Source organism: Ovis aries, chromosome 2 (genome assembly GCF_016772045.2).
Source record: "Ovis aries strain OAR_USU_Benz2616 breed Rambouillet chromosome 2, ARS-UI_Ramb_v3.0, whole genome shotgun sequence".
Lineage (NCBI taxonomy): Eukaryota > Metazoa > Chordata > Mammalia > Artiodactyla > Bovidae > Ovis > Ovis aries.
The window spans coordinates 36,202,451-36,226,343 of record NC_056055.1 but is presented as its reverse complement, the minus strand read 5'-3'; the positions used below and the strand labels follow the sequence as shown (position 1 = coordinate 36,226,343).

General features: G+C 42.2%; 1 protein-coding gene across 7 annotated transcripts in view; it reads right to left on the bottom strand.

Moving 5' to 3' along the window:
- Nucleotides 1-23,893, bottom strand: part of FRMD3 (FERM domain containing 3) — a 416,578-nt gene that overhangs the window by 340,083 nt on the left and 52,602 nt on the right. For 2 of the 7 annotated variants that reach the window (XM_004004117.5, XM_012117635.4), the window contains exon 1: nt 14,621-14,929. The exons of the other annotated variants lie outside the window; for them this stretch is intronic. In XM_004004117.5, coding sequence (XP_004004166.2) covers nt 14,621-14,767 — 147 coding nt within the window. In that variant the 5' untranslated portion in view covers nt 14,768-14,929. Of the gene's footprint in view, nt 1-14,620; nt 14,930-23,893 lie in introns of those variants that run through there. 7 annotated transcript variants of the gene reach the window in all.

Here is a 23,893-nt window from a genome sequence, read left to right as displayed (position 1 = left end):
AATAATCTCCCTTGAGGTTTGGAAACCCAAAAGTTAGGTGAAGTTATCCTTGACTCAGCTCCAGGTGGTATACAGTGTTTTTTCCTCCTCTGACTCCAGAGATTTTATTACGCTTCTTGCTAAGCCCTCAAAACAAACAGAGCCTGACAAGGATATAGCTAGTACCTAAACAAAAAAAAACTTTATTTTCCTATTTTTCTAGAAGTTTTCTAAATACCATGGCCTAGGATTACTGAGAACTGACTTCCAGAGTCAATCCGAAGACTACAAGGTAAACTTACTTTGGATAAATAGATAATTCTATGACACCATCCTCTTTTCTTTCCCTTTGTAATTTTTTTAAAGTTCAAAATACACGCAATGTCTGTCCCATGCCAAACTTATAAAGGGAAAAGGAAGATCTCTTTTAATTGTGTAGGAATGTTAGATGGCAAAATATTCAAAAATACCTGAACAACTGATGGTAATTTTCATTTGGAGGTACATTGAGCTACATTAAGCCACATATTGACTACAGAAAAGTAGAGAACTAAAACTGAGGTCCTTCGATGACACTTAAGAAATCAATTTACCTTCTTTACCCAGAAATGTGGTCATTGTGAGGTTTTCTCCCTGTGTTATTAACAGTTGTCAGTGGAAAAGAATTATATCCCTTAGACTACCAAAAAAGATTCAAAAACACAATAACGGTAGTATTTAGCAATAATCCAAGACACCATGCTGCTGCTGCTGCTAAGTTGCTTCAGTCGTGTCTGACTCTGTGCGACCCCATTGACGGAAGTCCACCATATTCCCAAGTCCCTGGGATTCTCCAGGCAAGAGCACTGGAGTGGGTTGACATTTCCTTCTCCAATGCATGAAAGTGAAAAGTGAAAGGGAAGTCGCTCAGTGGTGTCCGACTCTTTGCAACCCCATGGACTGCAGCCTTCCAGGCTCCTCCGTCCATGGAATTTTCCAGGCAAGAGTATTGGAGAGGGGTGCCATTGCCTTCTCCCCAAGACAACATACCTCATCCTAATTTTGCTAAATAAGCAAATTCAGGCAAATCACACCTCTGGATCTCAATTTAATCAACTAATTCACATTATGAACATACAACTCAAGAAAATCAAGAGGCACATGAACAGAGAGAAAGATGTTGCTAAATAAAGAATCAATAATTCCCAACATCATAACACTGTAGATGATACCTACATATGATAAAGATCACAAAGACTAGCATTATTTTCAGAACAATGGGCAGGCATACATGTAAAACCTAGCCCTCAAAAATAACATAAGCTAATAACATCAAGGAAAAATTACTAGCCAATTTATTGATTAGGCTTTTGTCCTCTCTTCTATTAAAAAAGTTAATTAGTTACTGATTTTTTTAAGATTGCTTAATTTTATTATCAATCCATTTGTAACTGATATTGTATTCAAATTTTCACAGTTTGCATGTGAAAATTCTGATTCAGTCAATCCTTTTCACACTAACATTCACCATTAAGGTCTAGTGCCTCAAAGATGCAAATTACACTTCTGAAATGAGAGGTAATAGACCAAATCGTAATCTGTTAATATGTTAATTGCTTCCCCTGCAACAGAATAATCATATTTAAAACCTTAGCATAATAATAGGTCTATTCAGACAAAGCTCTATCGTACATCTAATATCCAAATCATGTTACCAATATTAAATTATTTCTTTGAGGGATCTTACAGACCTTGAATGTATTTTAATCAACATTCACAATAATCTCCTGGAAACTAAACAGGAAACAAAATTTGCCATTGGATATATCTGAGACACATAAATAGTAAAGAAAAGATAAATTACTGCAGCATAACCATGACATGTTTACTTCAAGTTTGTATCCTTTTGATAGGATTTTAAAATGTATTATATAATGTCCATGGCACTGTCTCAAAGGGTAACTTCCCTAGAGTGAAAGTTCTATGTTTTGTAACTCAAGAGTCTTATTGCTTGGAGAGGACTTTTTGTCATTTGTTAGTCCAAGCTAGAAAATGAAAATTAAGAGAAGCAAAGAGCTTTTCCACTGAGACCTCTGAGGCAGCTGCTCTATTTGCAAAATAAAATGGAGAAGCTCTCATTCAGGTGGGAACTGCCAAACAAAGGGAATATGATCAAGCACTCTTGGAAACAATTCCAAAACTCAAACTCCATTGGTTTGATCTACAAGGATGCCCCAAACAGAAAGACAGACAAAAAAGTAAGACTCATGTAATAGTTCCTCTCATACCACATGACTTCTACAACCACTTGCGTGAATACCAAGAATTCTCTTTTCTGTGTCTCCAGGTCAGACATCTCTGCTGACTTTCATTCCTTATTTCCAACTGTGTATGTGTGTTAGTTGCTCAGTCATGTCCGACTCTGCAACCCCACAGACTGGGGCTCCCCAGGCTCCTCCACCCAAAGGATTCTCCAGGCAAGAATACAGGAATAGGTTGCCATTCCCTTCGGGACCACAACCCACTCTGGTATTCTTGCCTGGCTACCTGAGAATTCTCTACCCAGATACTCCACAGGCACTATGAAGTCTACATGCCCAAACTCCTCCCCTCATCTGCTTCTCCTTTATTCTGCCTTCTCAGAATCAGCTTCGTGGGTGTGGGACTCATGCTTTGTTTAATGGTCTCCTCCCTCGCGGTTCAGATGGTAAAGCGTCTGCCTGCAATGCAGGAGACCTGCGTTCAATCCCTGGGTCAGGAAGATCCCCTGGAGAAGGAAATGGCACCCCACTCCAGTACTCTTGCCTGGAAAATCCCATGGACAGAGAAGCCTGGGAGACTACAGTCCATGGGATCGCAAAGATTCGGACATGACTGAGCGACTTCACTTTCACTGTGATCTTGAAATTCTTAATAATTTTTGACAAGAGGCCTCAGGTTTGTATTTTCCAGTGGATCCCCCAAACTTGTGGCCTGTACTGTATCGGTGACACCATGACCCCTGTCCCTGAAACCAACCACCTGGGACTAATCCAAGATTCCCCCCTCCCCTCATTTCTACATCCAGTCACGCTGACCATGCCCAAGGTTTTATATCAAGCACAAGCTCACCATGTTCTGCATGCCTTTTTCCCTTCTTCAAAGAACTGATTTTCATTTACCCTTTAATTACTAATCAAGACTCATCTATACCAGAGATACTGATTGATGCCCCAGTCTGATACAGATGCCTCCTCTTGGTCCTCCACCCATACACCTGTCCCTTTGTCTGTCATGTTGTCCTTGAATTATTATCTTGTCTCTCTTCTTCCAAATGACTGTGAGCCTCTTGAGGTCTGATTTTATTTTCTTTTTGTCTCCAGTTCCTAGCTCTGTGCTTGGCATATAGAAGATATTTTTAAATGCTTATTGACTAAGATTGAAGTTATTTCAAAAAACCTTTCCTAATCCACTTTTGAAAAGCATGATGACTTGATCTATACAAATGCTCTTTTCCTTTAGAATGAGCTTCATTTTTTCCCAAAGTGATCCTCTCACTTCCCTCCTGCACCTTCAGGCAGAGTCACCAAACAAACAGCTTGAGAGCTTGTATTACACCTCGAAGGCATTTTTCCACTGTCCTCTGGGGTCACAGTCCCCTGAGGTCACTCCTGCCAGTGAGAACAGCTGGGCCTCCTATGCCTCTGGGATCTTCCAGGCATGGCTGGCTCTATACACAATGATTTGTTTGTGCCAAGGAGTTGCCAGAGCTCTTCCACAATGCCACCAAGAGTCCAGGATACAGGAAGGCAAGAGTGGGAAACGTGGCCCAGAGGGACAAGAATTCTCTCATTAACTCTGAGCCCCCATAAACACTCTCACAGACATTCGACACTTCATCAGACTGGTCATCACAGGAAATCCTGTTTGAAAAACAGTCTCTTGATTTGGCAGGGGATGGGAACCAAAAGGAGGCATTTCATCTCCAGCATCAATGTCTAATCGGTACTTCAGTTTATTGTGATAGACACACCTGGATGGATTTCTTTATTCACTCATTCATTCACTCACCTGCTCAAACATTCACTGACCCTCTACCAAGGGAAATGTGCCAGGTGAGGTATTATCCAGAGAGCTAAGGGTCAAAAAGCTCCACACTCAAGGAAGTTAATATTACTATGAAATAGATAATTTCCATTAAAGCCTTACTATTCCGAATGTGGTTCAGAGAACGAGGCATCTAGAAGCCTGCTGCTGCTGCTGCTGCTGAGTCACTTCAGTCGTGTCCGACTCTGTGTGACCCCATAGACGGCAGCCCACCAGGCTCCCCTGTCCCTGGAATTCTCCAGGCAAGAACAGTGGAGTGGGTTGCCATTTCCTCCTCCAATGCATCGAAGTGAAAAGTGAAAGGGAAGTCGCTCAGTCGTGTCGGACTCCTCGCGACCCCATGGATCGCAGCCTACCAGGCTCCTCTGTCCATGGGATTTTCCAGGCAAGAGTACTGGAAATGCATAATTTCAAGGCCCTCCTCAGGACCGCCTGAATCAGAAATATGCATTTTAACAGTGGCACAGAAGATCCATGAGACTATCCGAAACTGCGAAGCATTTACACGTCCCTCCCAGGAGCTGAACGCCAACTCCTTTTAGCCTGAATTAAATTCAGATCTCAGCTGCAAAACCTGCCCTAAGGCTCTTGATCATAATCCCATTTTCCCCCATCTACGGACTCCACATCCAGCTCTCTGCTATTTCATAGGAGGAGCAACTTGCATCCTTTCCCACACAAAGTAGAAACAGAGAGAGGACCATGCTAGCTACGAATGCCTGTCACTCATGCATGTGAATCTCAGATTCTCTGTGCAACAAATCCTGATATTTCCATTCCTGCCATGTTTCCAAGACTTCCCAAAATGCCTAGTGAGTACAAGAAGTAACAACTTAAGAATTCAGTGACTGAGGGACTTGATTCAAGCAGTTTATATGTTAAACACAATGCACTGTTGCTGTACATTTTCTGTAATCAAAAGAGAGGTCTCAAAGTAAGACTTCGAATTATTAGAGTTGAAAAAAAATGAGATTCAGCTGGAGAGCAAGTGTAATTGGGAAATGCTTATGACAGAAGAGCCTGCCCTTGATCTTCTACTCTTAACATTGCAATGTACACACACACACACACACACACACACACAGGTATATGGTTAATATTTAGAATTTCAAATATACATATACACATTTTTATGCAACGCTGGGATTTTTTACTTAACTGACATCATTTCAAATACTTATAATTTGCAGTGCTGGAGACCCAAGATGCACAGGAGTAGTTCTTTTACTTAGGACTATTAAAATTTTTTCAGGAAGTTCAGTAAATTGACAATCACCAAAACCAGCAATTCTTGAGCTTATTGGCCTCAAAATTCCTTTACACTATTGAGGGTCTATAGAACTTTTGTTTATTTGGGTGGTATATCTCAATACTTGCTGATGATAATTTTTTAAAATAATCAATAATTGATTCATTAAAAAAATAACAAACCCATTGCACATGAACATAAATAGCATTCTTTTATGAAAAATAGCTTTGTTTTACAAAATAAAGCCAATTAATTGAGAACAGTAGCACTTTCTACATTTTTAGCATCTTTAGTGTCTGGCTCAATAGAAGACAGCTGGATTCTCCCATCTGCTTCTGTAGTTAATGTGTTGTTATGGCACATATTATCCAGCCTCTGGAAAACTCCATTGTTCACTTACGAGAGAATGCGAGTGGAAAAGGCGATCAACATCTCAACAAGAGTGACATACAGGAAAATAGTTTTTTCAACAAATGGTGCTGGGACAATTGGATATCCACATGCACGAGAATCAAGTTGGACCTCTACCTCACATCATACATAAAAATTAACTCAAAATGGATCAGATGGGGAGTGACTATTAACAGGAACAGTTTTATTTTGGGGGATGATGAAAATGTTCTGGAATTAGCTGTGATGGCTGTATATATAGTATATATTGTGAATATACTAAAGCTACTGAATTTTATACTTTAAAATGGTGACATTTATGATATCCAAATCACATATCAGTAAAATAATGAATCAAAGACCCAAATATAATAGCTAAAACTATAAAACTGTTTAAAGAAGACACAGGTATAAATCCCATGACCTTAGGCAACAGTTACTTAGCTATGACACAAAAATCACAAGGAAAAAAAAGAAAAAAACAGATAAATTGGATTTCATCAAAATTTTTAAAATTTTGACACCATCAGACTAAAAAAACCCACAGAATGAGAAAAATGGCTGTAAATCATTTACTAAATAAGGAGTCTGTATCCAGAATATGTAAAGAATTATTAGAACTCAATAATAAAACAACAATCTAATTTTAAAATAGCCAAAGGATCCAAATAGACAGTTCTCCAGAGAAGATAGACAAACAGCCAATAAGCACATGAAATGATGGTCAACATCATTAGCATCAAGGAAATGCAAATCAAAACCACAATAAGGTATCACTGCACACCCACTACGACAGTTTATAATCAAATAGATAATAACAAGTGTTGACAAGAATGTGGAGAAACTGAAACCCTTATACATTGCTGGTGGAAATGTAAAATGTTGCAGCTGCTTGGGAGAATAGTCTGGCAAACTATTCAATTCAAAAGATTAAACAGAGTTACTATATGGCCCAGTAATTTCACTCCCAGGTATATACCCAAGGAAAATGGCAAATTTTACTAGAATATTCACTGCAACATTCTTCAAAATAGCCCAAAAGTGGAAACAACCCAAATTTTCATCAACTGATGGTAAACTGTGATCTATCCATACAATAGAATATTATTCACCAATTAAAGGGAAAGAAATACTGATACACGATATAACGTGGATGAGCCTAGCAATTATGCAAGTGAAAGAAGTCAGACACAAAAGATCATTATGTGACTTGATTTTCATCAAATGGCCACAACAGACAAATCTATAGAGACAAAAAGTAGATCAGCAGTTACCTAGGGCTGGGAAGTTTAGGTGGAAAAGGAAGTATGACTATTAAAGGGCATAGGGTTTCTTTGGGGGGTTGTCTGATTGTGGTGATGGTTGCACAGTTCTGTGACTATCTTAAAGTTATACACTTGAAATGGATGAATTTTATAGTATGTAAACTATAGTATGTAAAACTCCTAACCTAAATGAGGCAAACATCTTAGTATTATTTTGAAAATAGTTTGAACCTCAAGGACCCCCTGAAAGGATCTCAGGGACTCCTGTGGGTCCCCAGAATACACTTTGAGAATCACTGACCCAGACAAAACATCTAGTATGGTAAACTTCCTAGCAGCCATCTTCCCCTCCCCCTCTTTCTCCTTTGGAAGAGAACCCTGATTTCTAGGCATTGACCTCTCTCCTCCATGCAGACCACCACCAGGAAGGAAGCTGATTCCACTGAGTCTGAAGGCACGTTAAGCTACTCAGCACACTCATTTCAATTGATTTCACTCACTGTTCAGGGTGGCAGGTGACCCAGGAGGTCTGATTGAAATGACTGTAGGACTTTTGCTTAGAATGCTGAGTTTGAAGTGGTTTTTCAATTCCTCTGGAGGGTGTCCCATGAAAGTGTGAGAACTGGAACTACTATAACCATTTCACTATAGTCTGAGGATAAAGCCTCACAAAAAGGCAGGATAGTTCTTGAATTAGGTCCCTCAGTTCAGTTCAGTCGCTTAGTCGTGTCCAACTCTTTGCGACTCCATGAATCACAGCACGCCAGGCCTCCCTGTCTATCACCAACTCCCGGAGTTCACTCAGACTCACGTCCATCGAGTCGGTAATGCCATCCAGCCATCTCATCCTCTGTCATTTCCTTCTCCTCCTGCCCCCAATCCCTCCCAGCATCAGAGTCTTTTCCAATGAGTCGGCTCTTTGCATGAGGTGGCCGAAGTACTGGAGTTTCATCTTTAGCATCATTCCTTCCAAAGAACACCCAGGACTGATCTCCTTTAGAATGGACTGGTTGGATCTCCTTGCAGTCCAAGGGACTCTCAAGAGTCTTCTCCAACACCACAGTTCAAAAGCATCAATTCTTGGGCGCTCAGCTTTCTTCACAGTCCAACTCTCACATCCATACATGACTACTGGAAAAACCATAGCCTTGACTAGATGGATCTTTGTTGGCAAAGTAATGTCTCTGCTTGTGAATATGCTATCTAGGTTGGTCATAACTTTCCTTCCAAGGAGTAAGTGTCTTTTAATTTCACGGCTGCAATCACCATCTGCAGTGATGTTGGAGCCCCCCAAAATAAAGTCTGTCACTGTTTCCCCATCTATTTGCCATGAAGTGATGGGACCAGACGCCATGATCTTCGTTTTCTGAATGCTGAGCTTTAAGCCAAATTTTTCAGTCTCCTCTTTCACTTTCATCAAGAGGCTTTTTAGTTCCTCTTCACTTTCTGCCATAAGGGTTATGGATATTTCTCCCAGCAATCTTGATTCCAGCTTGTGCTTCTTCCAGCCCAGCATTTCTCAATTAGGTCCCTACTTAACTCAGAATTTCTGGACATGTGATCCTCTGTGTGTTTGTATGTGTTTGTGTATGTTAGTCATTCAGTTGTGTCTGACTCCTTGTGATCCCATGGACTGCAGCCTGCCAAGCTCCTCTGTTCATGGGATTCTCCAGGCAAGAATACTGGAGTAGGTTGCCATTCCTTTATCCAGAGGATGTTCCCAACACAGAGATCGAACCCAGGTCTGCATTGAAGGCAGTTTCTTTACCATCTGAGCCAACAGGGAAGTGCTGATCCAGTAAATATCTTTAATGTTAAAGCCAGTTTGAATTGGAATTTGTCAGTTAAAAGCACCCAGCTGATATATTGTTCAGTGATGTGGAGCTAACAGGATTGCATCCTCCCCATGGTCAATACACTTTGCCTTTGCTGTGAGGACATCAAGGGATAAGATCTTAGGAGAGTATTGAAATAACATTACTTTTCTGTCAGAATATACTTAACACAAAGAGCTGGCCCATGTAATCTAGGCCTAAATACATCAGAGCTAGACCACGGTATTTAACAAATTGCCTCTCTCTTCTATTCCTTTAGTGTCTGATATTCACTGTACTCTGAATGGCACTCCAGATGAGTCTGATAGAGAAAAGAGTTGAGTCGTCCTTATTAGCAGAACATGTGTGGCTGTTATCCAAACCCAGTGTGGATTTCACCTGCAGCCTCATCATGGGGCCCGATATTGAGCACATATGTATGTTTGCATGTGACCACCAATTCCTGTTAAAACAGATAAGAAACTTAGGATGCAGTAAACAACTTTCTTTTTTAACTAAATTAATTAGAATAGCATTCTGCTTTTGGGTGATTTTTTAGCATTTACAACACACTTTTATAGATTTCATCTCAACAACCCAATGGAGATTGGCAATTGAGGAATTATTATACCCATTTCACAGATTAAAAACAGGAGGCCCAGTGATTCACTTGAGGTCTTACACAGTCAGAAAGTGATGGAGTTTGGGCTTTAAGACATTAGATTCCAAGCCAGAGCCTTCACACTATTTAGGATTAAATCCAATATACCTTCACATACTAGTAAGACAACAGTCAGTATATTTTCATCTCTTACTATGGGCCAGGTATTAAGTATTTGGTATATATTGCATGGGCTTCTCAGGTGTCACTAGCAGTAAAGAATCTGCCTGCCAATGCAGGAGACATAAGAGACGCAGGTTCGATCCCTGGTTGGGAAGATCCCCTAGAGACAGAAATGGCAACCCACTCCAGTATTCTTGCCTGGAGAATCCCATGGGTAGAGGAGCCTGGTGGGCTTCAGTCCCTGGGGTCACAAAGAGTCGGACGCAACTGAATGCAACTTAGCATGAGCACTATATATTGCATATTTGATTGTTACAACAAGACCATGAGGTTGTACCATTATTACCCCCACTTTACAGATGAGGAAACTGAAACCAAACTGGTAAAGTGACTTGTCCAAAGTCACCTGACTAGTCAATGCTTAGAGCCAGGGTTCAAACCCAGGCAAGTAGTTCTCTGGACCACAAGCTCTCAACCACTTGGCCATACTGCCACTTCAGCAAGAGCAGAGATGCTTGCTCTACACAAGACAGTGTGTAGCTGCACAGAACCCGTGGGCTCAGTAAGAGCTGAACTGATATTTAACAACACAAGCTATAAAGGATTATCCAATAATTGTTCTTGTTGCAGAATTTGATCATACAAAGATTGCCTAAAATAAGCCAGGGCTCAGCTAGCATCTCATTAAACGTTACTGACAGTTTTATTGTAACAATAATTATGACTCAATTTGACCTATTCTGAAAGACACTACTGCTTGCTTAGCCACCAGCAGTTCCCCGCCCCTTAACACACACACACCATCACACACACACACACACACACACACACACACACACACACACCTCCATTGCTTCCATGAAGTCAAAGCCCACCTCTCATTATAGAGAGTGAGGAGTACAAATACCAAATATTCACGTTTCTAGACTCTTTTACAGCTAAGTCATGGGTATAGGATTCAATCCTGGGCAATGGAATCTAATGGGAGGACTGATGGGAGCCTCCAGGAATGGTGTTCCTCTATGATAAAAAGAAATGCAAGAGGAAATCCCATCTCTTACATGGTGGATGTGTTAGTACCTGAAGGACATTCACAACCACCTTATAATGAGAACTACAAGTGACAAAGGAGACGTGCTGAGGAGGCAGAGTAGAAGATGGAAAGCACCTGGACCATGCACAGCTGCTGAACAACTCTGAAGCTACCCTACCTCTGAACTTCTCATTAGGTGAGATGATAAGTCCTTATTACTCAAGCCACTTTAACTCAGCTGCTTTTTTACTTGCAGCCTAAACATCCTAACTCTCAAGTTGGAGGCAGCTGAAGAGAAGACAGGGTTCTGGATTCTAAGTAAAATGACATGGCTTCAATCTACTTACTTGCCAGGTGACTGAAGTTGCCTAATCTCTTGGCACCTCATTTTCTATACTCATAAAATTGAGAAAATATTCAATAACACAATAAAATGGAGATAACCCAGGACAGGAATGAAAATCACATGAGATAATATGTATATAATCTGTCAATAGCAATGTTTTAGTCAAAGGTAATTGGTCTAGGTAACAGATAAACTGTAGACTTCATAAACCGGAGACATACATTCTAACCCAAATCCCTTATTTTACAAAAGAAGAAACACTGATTCCAAATGTCAAATGACTCACTACATGTCACCCTGGTTGGTAACATAACTAAACTATGTATCTCCTTATTCTCAACCCAATGCTGTCATGCTGTCCTCATGATGACAGGTAATAAGCTACATTAAATACTGGGTCAGTAGCATTTGTTCATTCAGCAAGTGTTTATTGACCGCAACTATATGTCAGGTTCAGCTCTAGGTACTGAGGACTCCTTGAAGAACAACAACCATAACAAGAGTTCCTACCCTCATGAATTTAACAGCCCAGACACAAATTATGCAATCTACATCTACAAATAATTATTAAGCACGTACTAGATGCTTCACACAGTGCCAGAGTTTCTATTCAAATATAAATTTTTATAATTTTCCAGTCAATTCAAATAACAACAATTATGCTTACCAGGACTTAATAAAGAATAAATAATATGAAAAGTCTACAACTTACACAATAAAAATCAGTATTAAAAATGGCAAGCTCATTAGAAGGAGTGGTGAACACCCTGCCAGCATCTGAAAACGTGGATGGAATGGGGAAGATGACTAGAACTCTACTCTGCTTGAACAGCACAACTGAATCAAAGAAGTGAGAACTAAGCCATGTCCTTCCACAGTCTCCAGACTTGCAGAGTTGGCTCCGTTGGAAAAGACCAGTAGAACCAACTCTGTGGAAAAGACTGATGATGGGAAAGATTGAGGGCAGGAGGAGAAGGGGGTGACAGGGGATGAGATGGTTGGATGGCATCACTGAGTCTATGGACATGAGTTTGAGCAAACTCCAGGAGACAGCAAAGGACAGGGAAGCTTGGCATGCTGCAGTCCATGGGGTTGCAAAGGGTTGGACATGACTTTGCGACTGAACAACAACAATAGGGAACATTCAGCAACTCCTTTCCTTCCCCAGGCCCCTGTCTAGTGCCCTAGACTCTCCTTTTGCTCCCTATCCAGTGGGAATTCCTCTTTCACTCCATCTAAACAGACACATGCAAATGACACAATAAATAAACAATAAACACATTTATTGTTTGTACAGCATCCTAGATCCTATGAAGAGACAGAGCAAGTGGCTATCAGGCTGCTGAGCCATTGCACTGAAAGTTTTCTTTGTCAGTAACCACACAAATCATATACTTTGGAAAAGAATATTTAAAAGCTATTGTTTTGAAAAAAAAAGAAAAAACATAACTCACACCTTGCATGAGTTATAGAGGGAAAATTTGTATAACACTCTATACACTCTCTTAACTTTGTGATTCTCTAGACTGGAGGAGAAAGGCAAACAAGAAACGAAACACAGATGGATTCCCCAGGGCATATACTAGTGACTTCAAAGGTTCTTTAAAAAAAAAAAGAAACTTTGTCTTTGTCCTAAACAAATAGGAAGGTTTTTGTGACCTTATGTTCAGAAGTATAATATCAATTCCCAGGTTTGAAATAGTCTAGGCAGATATAATGTCCAAAATCACCAAAATCACCTTTTGATTCATTTTAATTGATTAAATGATAATCACCATTTGGGGGCAGATGTGCTTCCAAATAAAACATTTTATTTTCTCAAGCAATACCAAAATCAACACTTTGGAACATAGCATTTTAACCTCTTTGGCATCAATTGGGCCATACAAACTCTAATGTTCCAAACTGTTATTAGATTGGCTACAATCTACTGTTTGCCAGATCATGAGACAGCACATACATGTCATCTGGGAACTATTTATCCATTCTAAGGAAGATTCCCTCCCACAAACAGAAAAACAAAACAAAACAGTAGTGTCAACTCCAAGTGGGACAGGAAAGGGCAGAGAGAGGGTGGAGACAGCTCTGAAAAAGTCAACAGCCCCACTCTCTGTGGCTGACCCCTTTATTACCTACATATTCAATACGGGTTAAAGTTCCTGTACACCCACTTTAGGACTTAAGGTAAAATGTGCAAACTCCTTTCTCTGAAATACAAGACAGTACATGCCAAATGTTTCCATGCAACCCTGTGGCAGCAGAAAAACTGCCTATCCCATTAATCCTTTTATTATTAAGTCTAATAGCAGTCCTTTGTTCAAAATGAAATCCAAGATTCTCCAGAAAAGTCAGTGGGAGCCCATTTTAACGGGAGGTCATGGGGCACTACATTCCCGCAGTGAAACTTACCCCGTTGTCATCTTACAAGTTAGGAGTCACTGTCCCCGTGTCACAGGCTCCCACGAAAAGAAAAAATAAAAAAGGAGGGGGGGAAGAGGAGACCATTCATTCATTCATTCTTAGTTAACACAGCCCAGAGGCAGATTCTTGCCACTGGGAGACGCTGCTCCCATTCATCTCTCAACAGAATGGGTGCCCAGTGTTTTAAACACAGCTCACTCAGTCTCAGACCTTCAAGACTTGAGTAGGTGAGAAGAGGAAATTCCAGAGATAAATAAGTAAAGATACTTAAAAGTCAAAAGCTAATAGTGCTTAACCCTAACATGACCTTTCCAGGTTGTGTGTCCTGAATCTTGGGAGAGGGCACACACCTGCCTACATACACAAACACTGAGAGTGCACTCACTCACATACACACACACACACACACACACACACCATTGCATCTCACAGATCTCCTGCAAGCCCAGAGGCACTTAAGTACTGGAGGATGGAGTTGCCATCAAAGCTGCCTTCACCTGCACAACTCTGGCCTTCTCCAACTTGGTAGCCAGCACATGTCACCAATATCCCAAAGGGCGATTTCTCCCAGGACCCAGGTCCTGCAGCATTCCTTCCCTGCTGGCCTCACAGCCCTTTTCCTTTCCCTGAAACACTCAGATTTCAAAGGATTCCTTTCAAGGTAGCTCCAGTTCGAGCAGAGTGCCCCATCCCTTAAGGCTTGGAGCACCGGGCTGCCTGGCCTCTCTCACTCCCAGGAAACTTCCCTGCTGCCCCACGCTAAGAAGTAAAGGCCACCGGTAGAGGGGAGGCAGGGAGCTGGAGCAGGTCCCTGGGACTGAAGGCACCTTCGGAGCCCAGGCACCAGAGAAAGAATGAGTGGATCCATGCTGATGCATGCCTTCTCCACGTGGAAGAAGGAAGACTGGGCGACATGCAGGTACCCCTCTGGGTTCTCAGAACTCATATTTCCCGACAGGTTAGGAAACAGAGGGGTTAGAGTCCCACCAGGAGGCAGCTGCCCTGTGTCCACTATCCTAGGTGCAGCGAGATGTGAGCGCAGTGTCTAAGCCAGAGGAAGGGGCCCCGGCAATTGATAACGCACGCCCGGTGCCTGCGGGGGACAGTCCTCCCCACCCCATCCCTTAGTAGGGCTCCTAGACTCAGAGCGGAGGAAGAGAAATCTGGCTTTCTAGTAGGCCCCCGGGTGGGTTCCTTGCCTCCACGCGCACGCCCACCCGTAGAGGCCCCCGAGTCCCATGCCCGGCGCGTAGTCCACTCCCTCGCCCCGGCACCTGGATGTGGCAGGAGATCTCCGAGTCGTCCAGCAGCCGGATGGTGCATTTCATCTCCTGGCTGAGCGATTTGATGCTGGAGCTCCGAAAGTGGATCATTTTCATGGTCCTCCTGCCTCTCGGCACACAGTAGCAGGAGGCGAACATGCACCGCGGCCCGGGGAAGCGAGCGGGAGGCTCGGGGCCGGCGCGGCACTCGCCCGCGCGGACACACACACACTGCCCTGGACACCCGGGCGCGGCTCAGCCCCCGGACAGCAGCGACAACCGGCGCCTGCAGCCACACATGCCGAGCGGCCAGGGCGCGGCAGGCGGGTCCCTCCCTCTCCACCGTCCCCTCCCTCCGCTCCCTCGCCTCCGCCTCGCCCGCTCCTTTCCCCGCCTCCGCCCCTTGCGAGTGCTCCTGCACCTCCCTCCGCTCGGGCTCGCTGGCCGAAGATGCCCAGAGCCCGTGACCCCAGGCGGGCGCGCGAACCACTCACTCCCACGCGTGAGGAGCCGCGGCAGGAGAAGGCGGAAAGCGGGCTGGCGCTGGTGGCCGGGACGCCCCGGCAGTGGCCTGCTCCGCTGCCGCCGCCGCCTCTGCGTCAGGCTGGGCCCGGCAGCCTCCTCCCTCTCCGGCCGCGATTGCTCTGGCTCCTGAGAGAGCTCGTCCCTGCCCCGGCTCCCCCACGCGCCCGACAGCGCCCTGCTCTGCTTGGCCCCAGCGACTTGGCGGCGGGCAAGGGGGCGTGGAGGGCGATCCCGACCTACACCCGCAGGGAGGATTCCACCGTGGGAGCGGATTATTGGACCTCAGGAACCCCGAGAGTAGCATGAGGCCCTTGCCTGGCTACAAAAGCATTAAGGCTAGTAGACACGGTCGCTGGTACTCGTGAGGATTTTTGTAAGCCTTTGTTTAATATTAACTGAGAGTCAGTCTCCTCTAAGAAACTCAGAACCTTCCTTAATCAGTTTCTCGTTTATGTCTCCCAACACCTCGCTAAGATCTTTGGTAGCAGCACTTTGGGCTTCCCTGGTGGCACAGCTGATGAAGAAATCCGCCTGCAATGCAGGAGACCCTGGTTCGATTCCTGGGTTGAGATGATCCCCTGGAGAAGGGATAGGCTACCCGCTCCAGTATTCTCGGACTTCCCTGGTGGCTCAGTTGGTAATCCACCTGCACTGTGGAGACCTGGGTTCGATCCCTGGGTTGGGAAGATCCCCTGGAGGAGGGCATAGTAACCCACTCCAGTCTTCCTGCCTGGAGAATTCCACTATCAGAGGCTCCTGGCAGCTACAGTCCATAGGGTGGCAAGGAGTTGGATACCACTAAGCACAGCATAGCACACAGCAGTACTTTAGACCTCAAGGAGAAGGTCTTTATCCTGGCCCTTTCCCCTTTGAGATTTCCTTCTGCTCCCCAGGAATGGATTCTATTGCCTAAGAATGGAGGTGTGACGCATCCAGTTTTAGGCCAGTCTCTGCACTTGGGACCGAGATTCCACCTCCAGGATGCTGGGGATGAGAGTCTCCTGCCCCTCTGTCTTTCCTAGGGTGGCTCAGGCCCCTGTGTGATGTGCCCATAGATCCAAGGGGCAGCTATGGAGGCAGATGGACTGAGACTGGACATGGAGACCAAGCCATCCGGCAGTGAGGAAAGAGGGAGATTCTCTCCCTGCTGCCCTTTTCTGAGCTCAATAGGTCATTATTACGGGGTATTTGTTGCAGGAATGGCTCATTGCCCAACTGTCAGCTCTTGCTTCAGAGGCCCCCATCCAAAGATATGCCCTGTCTTTGGGTGGGGAGGGACGGTCTAGTCATTTCACCTAAACTTGATACACTCTGATGGACCATATATACTCTCAGACACCCCCTTGGGGTTGGCTGAGGCTTGCCTGAGGTCTGCGCTGTAGTCAGATTCCTCCTTCTACCCCCTCCTGCTTCTTCCCTGTGTTGATAGCTAGTATAAATACCCTGATGTGAAGAGCTGACTCACTGGAAAAGACCCTGATGCTGGGAAAGATTGAGGGCAGAAGGAGAAGGGGACCGCAGAGGATGAGATGGTTGGATGGCATCATCGAATCAATGGACATAAGTCTGAGTAAACTCTGGGAGATAGTTAATAAGTCTGGCATGCTGCTGTCCATGGGGTCACAAAAAATCAGACACGACTGAACAACTGAACAACAAATAAATACCCAACAGGCCAAATTCAGTCTCAGCCTTTGCTTCTGGAAACTCCAAACTTAAGATAGGAGATCACTGCTTGTTACCATTTAGATAGTAGTATGTGGACCTCCATGTGTAGTCTTTCCTGGGCTGAGGAATGTTAAGGCAGGACCTGAAGGGAAGGTCAGTGTGGAGAGTCTGGGATTGCAGTCTTGGCCCAGCTGGGAATTCAACTGGCCAACCCTAGGAATCCTGGGAAAGTTTCTGTATTTCTTTTCTCAACTTCAAAGGTGAGCACATGTCACAGGTGGCTGAGAAACTGGGATGAAGCAAGGCGAGACAAGTCTATACTCTGTAAAGCTCCATGTGCATATGAGATGGAAGTGTTGAGTGTTCCAATCCCATATGAAAAGTACACTTGGGGTTGAATCGTCTCTCCCAACCCAAAGAGCAGTTCTAAGATAGCCTAGAGATCAAGGAAAAGTCACCATGACGGAGAACCCAAACTTCTCTTTTAAAGCTATATCCTTGTCCCTCATTATTGTAGCAACCTTTTGTCTCTGAAAGAGTCATGCTCAATACCCTAAAACGCAATACCCCCAAAATTGAAATTCCTCAAATTTAAAGGAAGCAGAAGAAAGACAGGAGGAAAAAGGACAGAACCAAGGTCACCCAAAGCAGAACTGCAAGCAACAGTCTTTGAAGAAATGAGGAGAATCTGAGATTGGCTATCTGACCTGGTTTGGAAGGCTGAGATTCAACAACTTTAATGTACAGTTTGGAAGCCCTTGGAATACATGGAAAACAGCTGGGGATATTACCGTATATGGTCACCTGGGGTGAAATATCACTGAAGAGAAGGCTTTTAGAAACTGAATGGCCATGGTCAAAAAATAACATGAAGAACAAGATGTATTCAAAGAATGAACTCAAGGATAAGCTTAATACTGGACCACTTAAAGAAAAACAATGACACACTCAGAGTCCGAAATTCTCAGTTCACAACCTTTTCACAACCTGTATTCTTTCAATGACAGAGCTAAAAGTATTCTTTATCAGTTGAATCGCTAAAAAGTAGACTCAAAATCTTTTCTACAAGTTGCCAAATGATAAAGTCAATTGAGTTACCAGCCTCACCAGATTTCATGTGGGAGAGATAGTTACCATCAGGAAAGAGTGGGAATCTGGGTGTAGAAATAAATCCATAAAGGAGCATTTGGATAATTCCTAGGAAATCAAGTCCCCAAGCCCCTCTTGATAGCAGAACCAAAGCTTCTTCCCTTATATTAATTAGGTTGTTCCTGCCTTGGTTGAAGACCCTATTCTGATCTCACCTGAGGCAGTTACCTTGGAAAGGGCAGCCAATCTCCTTGCCACACTTCACCCACCAACTCTGACTACTCTCACTCTTTATACTGGAGTCAGATCCAGACACCCACAGAAAGCCAATTACAAAGTCAACCCCAAGGAGAGAAAGAATTGCAAGGTCTTGCTAATTTAAACTGCAAAGTATGTATATAAATAAACCTAAATCTGTTGATTTGAGTGCAGGTCCCAGTGACTCTGGTTTCAATGTACCTTTTATATAAATTGATTGACTTCTGGTCTCAGCTAAATAAAAATGAGAAGGAAATTCCCTGATATTTGTAAAGGAAAACGTCCAAAGAATCTAGGAGAAGGAAATACTGAAGTAAATGCTCATATATAGACAGCTCATCTCCCGTAATGATGAACCTGAGGGGGGCCTCCACCACGGCTTCTGGAGAATTGTTGGTGAAGGAAGCAACACCATCTTTGAAAAGTACCACAGTGGCTCTTCTCTGTAACCAGAGGTGCTGTGAAAAACCCTGCAGCTGAAAGGAGCTCCCTGATTTAAATGGAGATAATGGGAACCTGGATTAGCAGAGGACAAATAGTGATACTTAACTTTCAGTGCCTGGGAGGGCATGGGGACACACTCATGAGTAGGGGGACCCAAATCGCTTCAGAGTAATATGACCCGCAGGAATTTGCGGATCACTAGACATCCAACTAAAGTCCTTGATCTGTAAAACAGACAAATTTCTAGGTCTAACCAATAAATGACACATTAAACTCTCCTACAAAATTTTCAAGTCTGCACCCATCCCTACAGACAAGCAGAGACATTTGAGTGAAGGAAAGATAAATCAACCTGAGGAGTAAGAAATTGGACACAGCATAGAAGAACTGCCAAGGTCCAATTCTTAATAAAGAAGTGGCAGTGGAAGAGATTATAAAACCTCATGCTCAGTGGTAGTAGCTGCAGTTCCTTATCAAAAACTTCCCAGGATTTCCTCACAGTTCAGTGGTTAAGAATTTGCCTGCCAATGCAGGGGGGACACAGGTTTGATCCCTGATCTGAGGAGATCCCACATGCTGCAACTAAGACCCATGTGCCACAACTACTGAGCCTGTACTTTAGAGCCCACAAGCCAAAACTGCTGAGCCCACGTGCTGCAACTACTGAAACCTGCATGCCCTAGAACCCATGCTCAGCAACAAGAGAAGCCACCACAATGGGAAGCGCATGCACCGTAACGAAGAGTAGCCCCTGCTGGCCACAACTAGAGAAAGCCCTCAGGCAGCAGTGAGGACCCATCACAGCCCATAATAAATAGATTAAAAAAATGTTAATGCAAACCTTAAACTCTTAAGGGACTTCCAAACATTAAAAAAAAAAAAAATCCCAGCCCGTGCATCATAGCCCTTTGATGAGCCACTGGAAAATAGCCACAAAAGAGTGATTGATAGTTGTGGAGAAAAGAGAATCCTCTCACACTATTGGTGGGAATGTAAATGGATACAGCCACTCCAGAGAATATGGAGATTCCTTTAAAAACTAGGAATAAAACTATTATATGAGCCAACAGTCCCACTACTGGCCATATACCCTGAGGAAACCATAATTGAAAAAGACACATGTACCCCAGTGTTCATCGCAGCACTATTTACAGAAGCTAGGACATGGATGCAACCTACATGTCCATCAACAGATGAATAGATAAGGAAGTTGTGGTGTGTGTGTGTGTGTATATATATATATATATACATATATATATATATATACACATATATATATATACACGATGGAATATTACTCAGCTATAAAAAGTAATGCATTTGAGTCAGTCCTAATGAGGTAGATGAACCTACAGCCTATTATACAAAGTGATGTAAGTGATGTAAGTCAGAAAGAGAAAAACAAATATTGTATATTAACACACACACATATATGTATATGGAATCTAGAAGGACGGTACTGATGAACCTATTTGCAGAGCAGCAATAGAGACACAGACATAGAGAACAGACTTGTGGACACAGTAGGGGAAGGAGTGGGTAGGACAAATTGAGAGGCCATACGTAAAAGAGATAGCCAGTGGGAATTTGCTATATGCCTCAGGGAGCTCAAATTGGTGCTGTGTGACAACCTAAAGGGGTAGGATGGGGTGGGAGGTGGGAGAGAGGTTTAAGAGGGAGGGGACATATGTATACCTATGGCTGATCCATGTTGATGTATGGCAGAAACCAACACAATACTGTAAAGCAATTGTCCCCTAATTTCATGTCAATGTATGGCAAAACCAATACAATATTGTAAAGTTAAAAAATAAATAAATCTGAGAATTAAAAAATACTTAAAAACTGATGGCTGTAAATATTGTGCATTGAGTTTAAAAAATTATTTTAAAGTATTTTCATGATTGATGATTGAAAAATAAAGGTTTAGGTATAAGTCTAACAAAATATATACACATTCTATATAAAAACACTACTGAAAAATCAAAGAACTAAATAATTGGAAAGATACTCCATGTCTGCGAGTGGGAAGACTCAACATTGTTAAGATGTCAAGTCTTCTCATCCTTGTCAATAGATTCAATGCAATTCAAATCAAACTCCAGCAGTTATTTTGTAGATATTGACAAACTTTTGCTAAATTTTATATGGCAAAGCAAAAGACCCAAAATAGCCAACACAATACTGAAGAAAAACAAAGTTGGAAGACTAATACTACCTGACTTTAAAACAGTGTAAAGCTATAATGATCAGGACAACATGGTACTGGTGAAAGAACAGACAAATAAATTAATGGAATGGAGTAGAGAGCCCAGAAATAGACCCACACAAATAGGTCTCTTATGAAAAAGCAAAGTCAATCCAGTGGAAAAATAATAGTCATCGGATTTTTTCTTTTTCACTACCCTTTCTGTGTGCTGGAAAAACCTGATATCCATATGCAAAAAAATAATAATAATAATCTAGATACTAGTCATAAAAATTAACTCAAATGGGTCATAAGGCCAAATGTAAAATACAAAACTATAAAACTTCTAGAAGATAATATAGGAAACATATCAAGGTAATTTTGAGTTCAGTGATGACTTTTAGATACAACAACAAAAGCATAAGTTGGACTTGATTAAAATTTAAAACTTTTGTTCTGCAAAAGACACTGTTAAGAGAATGAGAAGACAAACTACAAACTGAAAGAAAATATTTGCACAACACATATCAGACAAAGGATACATATCTAAAATATATAACTCTTACAATTCAAAGTAATAAATAATCCAATTTTAAAATAGGCAGAAGATCTTTACAGACACTTCACCAAAGAAGGCAAATAAACATATGAAAAGATTCTCAACATCTAACTTCATATGACAATTGCAAAATTAACTATATTAAGATACTACTACACATCTATTCAGAGAAGGCAATGGCACCCCACTCCAGTACTCTTGCCTGGGAAATCCCATGGATGGAGGAGCCTGGTGGGCTGCAGTCCATGGGGTCGCTAAGAGTCAGACACGACTGAGTGACTTCACTTTCACTTTTCACTTGCATGCATTGGAGAAGGAAATGGCAACCCACTCCAGTGTTCTTGCCTGGAGAATCCCAGGGACAGGGGAGCCTGGTGGGCTGCAGTCTATGGGGTCGCACAAAGTTGGACACGACTGAGGTGACTCAGCAGCAGCAGCAGCACACATCTATTAGATAGCTAAAATTTACAACACTGACAATACCAAATGCTGACAAGAATATGGAGCAGGAAGAACTCCCATTCATTGCTGGTGGGAATGTAAAATGGTGCAACCACTTTGGAATACAGGTAGTTTACAAAGCTAAACACAGGCTTACCCTACAATCCAGCAGTTGTACTCCTAGGTACTAACCCAAATGAGAAGAAAACTATGTCCGCAAAAAAACCTGCACACAAATGTTTACACAGCAGCTCTTTCTGTTGACAATTGCCAAAAATTGGAAACATCCAAGATGCCCTTCAATAGGTGAATAGATAAGTTGTAGTACATTCCGACAATGGAATACTATTCATCAATACAAGTAAATTCTCAAAATTGAGCAATCAAGCCACAAAAAGACATGAAGGAACCCCAAATTTTTGGTTGGCCAAAAAGTTCCTTTGGGTTTTCCATAAGATGTTATGGAGAAACCCGAGCAAACTTATTGGCCAACCCAGGACATACTGCTAAGTGAAAGAAGCCAGTCTGAAAAGGCTACATACTGTATGATTCCAACTGTGTGACATTCTGGGAAAGGCCAAGATGACAATAATAGGGGAAAGCAGGGGTGGGAGGGAGGAGGTAGGATATGTAGGAACCCTTTGTACTTACTGCACAGTTTTTCTATAAACATAAAAGTGCTCTTAAAAAAATTAAGAGTACTTAAAAATAGATCAATTTTCACCATGTGAGGACACAGAGAAAAGGCAGCCATCTGCAAGAAGAAGTGAGCTTTCACCAGGAAACCAACTGGCCACCACCTAATTTTGGATTTCCCAGCCTCCAGAACTGTGAGGAAACTAATTTCCATTGTTTAAGCCCACAACAACAAAAACTTGCCACTGAAAATATTTTGAACACCATTTATATGGCTCCTTCTATTAAATTCTTGCATTGAGTAAATCATAATTGAGGACGTATAATTCCATGCATTATTGACATCACAGGAGATCACCCAGCAGTGGCATCACTACATAGCACCTGCCTGTGCCTTGGATTGCCTGTCATATCATCATATTCATCTGATGGTTAATTTAACTAATTTGGTTTTGATAAGTAAGATGCTTTGCCTTTCAGATGAATATAAAATATTTAGTGTTATTAAATTAATTTTTGTAATTTTTCAATTAACATAATACTTTTGGTTTTTCATTGTTGATAATATTTGATATTAAATTATTGATTTTCATTATTTCTTTCCACTGTTGCTTCTTTTCATTTTTTATTTGCTTTGGAAATTCGCATTAGCCAAATTCAGGTATTGCTGGAATTTCCTTGTATTTCTAAATGCAGAAGAAGTGTACACCCATGGCTGATTCATGTTGATGTATGGCAAAAAAAAAAAAAAAACACCACAATCTTGAAAAGTAACTAGCCTCCAATTAAAATAAATAATTAAAAAAAAAAAAACAGAAGAAGAAACATAATTTAATGAATTCTACTCATCAAATGTATCTTTGCAACTTCAGGAGATTGATTTTTCAAAATAGTTTATGCTATATGAAGGCAGTACTATTTACATATTGTGCCCTTGTCAGAATTTTTGCTATTTAAGTGAAAATTAAAGTTTCAATTTTTCATTTTATTTTTTGCACGCTCATTTCTTTGAATTTTTGATGTTATTAAATTTCTTATTGTGGTAAAATACAGGCTTCCCTGGTGGCTCAGATGGTAAAGCGTCTGTCTACAATGCGGGAGACCCAGGTTTGATCCCTGGGTCGGGAAGATCCCCTGGAGAAGGAAATGGCAATCCACTCCAGTACTATTGCCTGGAAAATCCCATGGACAGAGGAGCTTGGTAGGCTACAGTCGATGGGGTCACAAAGAGTCGGACACGACTGAGTGACTTCACTCACAGATAACATAAAATCCACGATCATAACCATTTAAAGGGTACAGTTCAGTAGTATTTCATAATGGTGACCGAATACCACCACTATCCATCTCCAGAACGCCTTTCTTCCAGGAACTTTCTGCAATTAAACAATGCTCCCTATTCATCCTACCCTTCCCCCAGCTCCTAGCACTCACCACTCTGTGACTTTGACAACTCGATGTACTTCATAAGTGGAAT